Genomic DNA, 6000 nt, shown 5'->3' with positions numbered 1-6000 from the left:
CAACTAAAACTAGTTCTTTTTGTTTGCAGGTGACTCTAGTACTCTAATAAATCCAAACACACATACAGCAACTGAAGAATTGTTAAATAATGTTATTAAAAGTAGTAAGAGTGGTTTTCTGCAAATGTCTTCACTCTCAGTTTCCAGAATGATACAATATATTCAGTTCTGCACATCTATAGCCACTACAGTAATGACAAGTGTTACACATATTGAGCAAATAATAACTAGGGTGGTGACTTCAGAAATTTTAGGTGTCCACATTGATTAGAATTTAAACTGGAAACAGAGCATTTTGGAACCCCCCAAAAAAAATCACATTTCCACTTAGAATCATTACAATTTTTGGGATGGGACAAATTAAGTTGCAATGATTTTCATGTATCATATGGAATAATGTTCTGGGGCAAGTCATCTTTGAGAAAGAAAGCTTTCATTGCTCAAAAACGTTCTATAAGAATAATATTTGGTGCTCACTCTCGATCGTGTTGTAGAGATCTGTTTAAGGAGTTCGGCAATTTGACTAATGCTTCACGTATATTTATTCTGTCATGAAGTATGTTCTAAATAACTCACTATAGTTCAAAAAGAACGATATTGTACATAATTACAATACCAGAAGAAGAAAAGAGATTAATTACTACATGTGAAAGTTGTCTTCAGCACAAAAAGGGATGCGCAATGCAGCCACCAAAATTTTTGATCACTTACCCAGTGACATAAACTGTCAGACAGCAAAATTAAATTAGAAAAGAGGGTGAAAAGGTTTCTCCTTGGCTATGCCTGCTGTTCTGTAGCAGAATTTCTGTTTTTGTAATGTGTAAGAGTTGATGGCGAGAAATGTCAAATTCACGTCTGTGTTTAATACAATAAAAAAGTAGAAAATTAAAAGAAAATTGCAAATGGTCAGCATCAAGCTAAAAATTACATATGAAGGTGTAATATGAATGTAAAATGACTCGTTCCACGTCATAGCGAATAACTGCACAGATGATTCTTGGAACATGAAACTAACTATTAACATGCTCTGAACAGCTGAGAGAAGCTGTGATGGCAGAACTTTGTCTTGCTACCAGTCATACAATGGCATACAGAAGCACAGAGATTTTCGCAGGCATTTCCCACTGCTGAGATTATGTCATTACAGATGCTGTTGAAATGGGAATTTCTGCTTAATTCTACCAGGGATCCTGATACCTCCATAGTCCAACAACAGAGGGACAGAGTTGGCAGCACTTGCTTGCCCATCGTTAGTTAATGTTTCATTGTGAATAACGTCTGGCGTTTCTCATTCCGTTTATGTTTTGAAAATTAGGAGGTGTTCTTCTCTACAAACATCGACGCTAATCGGCAGCATTACCCAGCAGCATTGCCATAAGTTATTACCAGATTCGATACATGTGAAGAATATGAAGCTTAACTTTATCAGTTTTTGGCGATCCGAATGTTTCCAGACACCATCCTCTCGCTGGGCCGTGTTAGAAAAAGAAGGGCAGCCGTCCTTTGGCAGCACCATAAGCGGGCGGCAGCACCCGGCAAGTGCACGGTGCCACCGACTTCAGATGGCGGCCGTGGAGCTTCTGCGACGCGGGCGGCGCTGGGCGGCGGCGCAGCCACGGGAAGAGGGTGGCGTAGTAAGCCAGCTCCACCACGCTCAGCAGGCTGCCCCCAAGACACAGGCCCAGGATGCCCCCGATAGTCGCTGCAGGGCAGGGCAGGCAGCGTGAGTCAGCCACCGGAGCAAGGGCAAGTTCGCTGTAAAAGCTAGGCAATGAAACAACTCTGAAGAGTGGACTCCCACAGGGTTCTGTACTTGCACCAATTCTTTTCAACCTGCATATTGGCTCTGTGGATCAGTCAGCAAGGCGAATACAAGCGCGCTGCAAAATTCTGGGCAAGAAAATCCTAACAGAATAGTTTGAATCATGGAATGCGACAGCAACTATTCTTTGCAACCTGCATACTGACACTGGGGGGTCAGTCAGTAGAACAATTCCACGTCCACTACAAAATACTAGGATAGGTACCCAGTAATGGAACAGATCTGAAGAATAGATTCCCACTGGGCTCTCTACTGGCACCAATTCTTTTCAACCTTCATTCTGGTACTACGGGTCAGTTCTCAGAAAGCCTGCTGCAAAATAAGAGCAAAGGAAATCAGAAACTGAACAACTCTGAAGAATGGACTGCCACAGGGATCTCTACTGGTACCAGTTATTTTCAGCGTCCTTCTGGTACCAGTGCCACCATGTTATTTCGAGTACCTACCATTACTCTGATTAAATTGTGTCTTAAAATTAATGTGTGCTAAATTATTGTATCATTGTGTGGTTTATTAAAGAAGGAAAATGGAGATACACAACTCTGATGTGTCGCTTTGTTATAATGCTCACTTAAATTTCACTTGTTTCAATTTACGCACTAAAAGTCTTAATGTATTGTCAGTTAAATGACATATACTAACTTCGTTTGGCTTATGAAAAGTTCGTAAAGTAATGTTTGAAAAGGAAATCATTTTAGTAGTTATTACATTCATACTGGTACAAAAAGCTATAATTACGTTTCTTGAATAATAAATTCATTATCTGTTCTAAGTTGAAATAACACCACTCACAAGATTCGTCCTTTCAGGACATGGCGACCGGTATTAGCAATCAGAATTATTGATTGTCGTGAGTAAAACTCTCGTGGTGAGTTAGTGTTGGTTCATGGCTCAGTGGTGAATGGTGTTACTGCGCTTTAGTGGGAAACATTAGTTATCAGAATAATAATTACAGGTGATTGTGAAATGTGTACTTTGTTTCTGGGTACAGCGCTTGGTTTGTTAGCCAACTGAATGCACCAGAAGTAGTATGATAGCCAAATTAACGTCGGTCATTGAGCACAGGAAATCCAAATGCACTGCAAAATACTGGGCAAAGAAATCAGTAATGGTATTATGCTGAAGTAAGGGCTCACGAAGGGCTCTGTACTTGTAACTTTTCTCCTTCAACATTCATTCTATCACTGTGGATCAGACAATAAAGCAAGGCCCAATCCATTGCGAAATACGAGACAAGAAAGTCAGCAACGATACAAATCTGAAGAGTGGACTCCCACAGGGCTTTGTACTTGCACCAATACTTTTCAGCCCACGTGCTGCAGGCATTCAACACACTGACATCAGGAAATGCACTTATGCCTGTACAGAGCCCCACAGACGTAGTGTGTTTATTTTCATTAATTTTATACATTTTACTTCAAGCTGTGTCCCCTGTAATATTCTGCCTCTGGAAAGCACAAGGACGCCCCAGTCGCAGGCTAACTCAAAATCTGCTGATGAGAAATACTGACAGTTCACCCAGAGAGCTCGTAATACGGAGCAGTGACCAGACAACGCGTGTAAGCAACGAGGCTGTACCACGTGACATACTGGATCACCTGTCATAGCAGCTATGTGCGAACCAATCGGGTATTCTGAATAAATCACATGATCTAACAACTCGTAGCATCTCAAATATGGAAAGCAACCCTATCAGTTAATCAGTAATAATTAAACAAATATATTTCTGTAATTTAATTGTTGATATGATAATTAGTTTACATTTAATAATAATTTATAATTGAGTTTGACATGTTCATTCATGTTGGAAAGTGCACGGACGGGTATCAATTACTTCCACAGGTACAGGAGTAAATGTACACAAAATTCCAGCTTCATAGCATTAGCTGCCAATTATATAACGAAAACCTACAAAATGGTGGCCAAAAAGAAGCAGCCTTTGCCCATTCCGAGTAGCACCCACTTCGTTGAAAGACCTCCCCATGGCCCCAGTCTAGCATGCTGTAAACACCAGTATACTGCATGTGAACATCTAAGCACACCGAGGAAGAGGATTTGATTGAAATCTATTTATACCAATGAGGCCAGGTAGTGTATTCCTCTCTACAGCGCTTTAGCACAGAAACCAAAACAACTACTACCCTTCCTCGTGATTTCACTTAGCCAGCTTTTCTCGTCAGATCATCTCTTCTGGACTCCGTGTTGTAGCTGAAAGGTGTCTCAGCTTCGCTTTTCAGAAGTGGTAGCGGACGTATTTTGCAACGGCAGCGTACTGAGTACGTAGTGTTGCACTCTGAATATGTCTTCTTACTCCATAGTGTGTGGCCACCTTAATGACTGCACCTCGCTCCTTAAGATGTCATTTTGCTGCATTGGGGCCAGGCATTCAGTAATCGTGGCGCAATAGAAAATATCAAATGCTGGCTGGAAAAAGCGAGGAAAACATTTGTAACAAACTGGAATTTGTCAATATGTGATAAAAATTTAAGTGTTAAGAAATCTTCTCTGAAGCCGTTGAGTTCGAAGAGTAACCTTGTATGGAAGTGAAACATGGACGACAGGCAGTTCTGACGAGAAGAGGATAGAAGCTTTTAAAACGTGGTGCTGTAGAAGAATACTGAGGATTAGCTAGGTAAACAAAATAACAAATGAGGAGTTACTGAACTGGACTGGGGAAAAAAAGATGGGAGACGTCCAGAGGCATGAAGAAATTGTCAGTTTCAGAACAGTTGGCATAACCTTCTTGAGATATTCAGCAACTGTTTAGTGTTTAGATAATTAAGACTATTGGCATTTCTTGATCCGTCTCAGTTAACGTTTTTGTTAGATTACATGTTTCGACCAATCTGCATCATTTTCAGATCTACTAAATTGCGTCAGCAACCTGTCTTGCATATTGAGAACCTCATATCAGAGTACTGTGTTTTTGCAAAACGCAGTATTCTGCTTTGTAGTTGTGAATAGAGAAAACGGGTTGCTGACACGACTGCTTAGATCTGAAGATGATCGAGAGCGATCGAAACACGTAGTCTAATTGAAAATGTGCAACTGAGACAGAACAATAAATGAGAATTATCTTCATTGTCAATTTGGTACGGGAAGGAAGTGGCGAGGAGGGGGGAGGGCGGAATTGTAGAGAGATACCAAGGTTTGAGTGCAGTAAGCAGTTTCAAACGTATGTAGGCTGCGGTTGTTCTGTAGAAATGATGAGGCTTAAACGGCGTAATCTAGCGTGGGGAGCTGCATCAAACAAGCCTTCAGGCTGAAGACCACAAGAGCAGAAAACAACTTTGATCTGTAATCTGGAAGACACTTGTAAATGCGCCATATAATTCGGTAAGATTTAAATACAGGGATAATTTAGTGGAGCGGAGACTCGACAATACGATCGTCTGCAGCAAAAAACCTAGAAACCAGCGGTGACTTACACTTATTGCCCAGTAACAAGAACAAAAGTGTTTACACTACAGGCGACATATTAGTTGCGAGAGAACAGAAACTGTACTGGTACGTAAAAGAATTCTCACGTGTTCTTCAGTCTTAGATGGGCAGTTTTTGATATAGGACATGTTTCGATCTCTCTATATCATCTTCATATCTATGTAGTTGCTTCTGTAACCGGTCGTGTCTGTGTCAGAACCTCACGTCACATGTGATGATCTGACATAGATATGATAGGTTGCTGAGGCAACTACATAGATCTCAAATAATCCAGAGAGATCGAAACGTATCACGTATTAAAAAATGTGTCATTAAAACTGAAGATTAAATGAGAACTGTTATAAAATCAGAGTTGTGACATTTATCATAAACAAGCTAAATGGCGTTGTATTTATTTCTTCAGGGCTTTTATTTCATTCCAGATGTCCAATGCAAATTCTTCAGATATCTATAGAATCCACGCACAAAACCCACGGAATTTTTGAACGGAATCCGATCGTACCGGCATTCGACATCTCCACATCGATTACGGGCAAACCCTACACCATACAGAAGTCACGTTACCTGGGACGCAACTATGTTGACGACAAAATTCCTGCTCTGTGCGTGTGCATCTGAGTACTCACTAGATAAATGATATTGCTACTCTGCGAAAATGCGTTAAACAACGCACTTTCCGCTTCTGTAGTGTCCACAGAGCGGTCTCCATTAAGAGCAGTCGCAAATCAGAGCAGCTG

General features: G+C 40.8%; 1 protein-coding gene across 1 annotated transcript in view; it reads right to left on the bottom strand.

Annotated features, from left to right (window-relative positions):
- Positions 1-1478: 1478 nt before the first annotated feature.
- LOC124620029 (pickpocket protein 28-like) overlaps positions 1479-6000 on the bottom strand; it is an 86452-nt gene continuing 81930 nt past the window's right edge. The window contains exon 11 of the mRNA XM_047146695.1: positions 1479-1702. Within this exon, the coding sequence (XP_047002651.1) occupies positions 1479-1702 (224 nt within the window). The remainder of the gene's footprint in view (positions 1703-6000) is intronic.

The sequence above is a fragment of the Schistocerca americana genome, chromosome 6 (assembly GCF_021461395.2).
Source record: "Schistocerca americana isolate TAMUIC-IGC-003095 chromosome 6, iqSchAmer2.1, whole genome shotgun sequence".
In the NCBI taxonomy this organism is placed as follows: Eukaryota; Metazoa; Arthropoda; class Insecta; order Orthoptera; family Acrididae; genus Schistocerca; species Schistocerca americana.
This window is presented reverse-complemented; position numbering and strand designations above follow the sequence as displayed.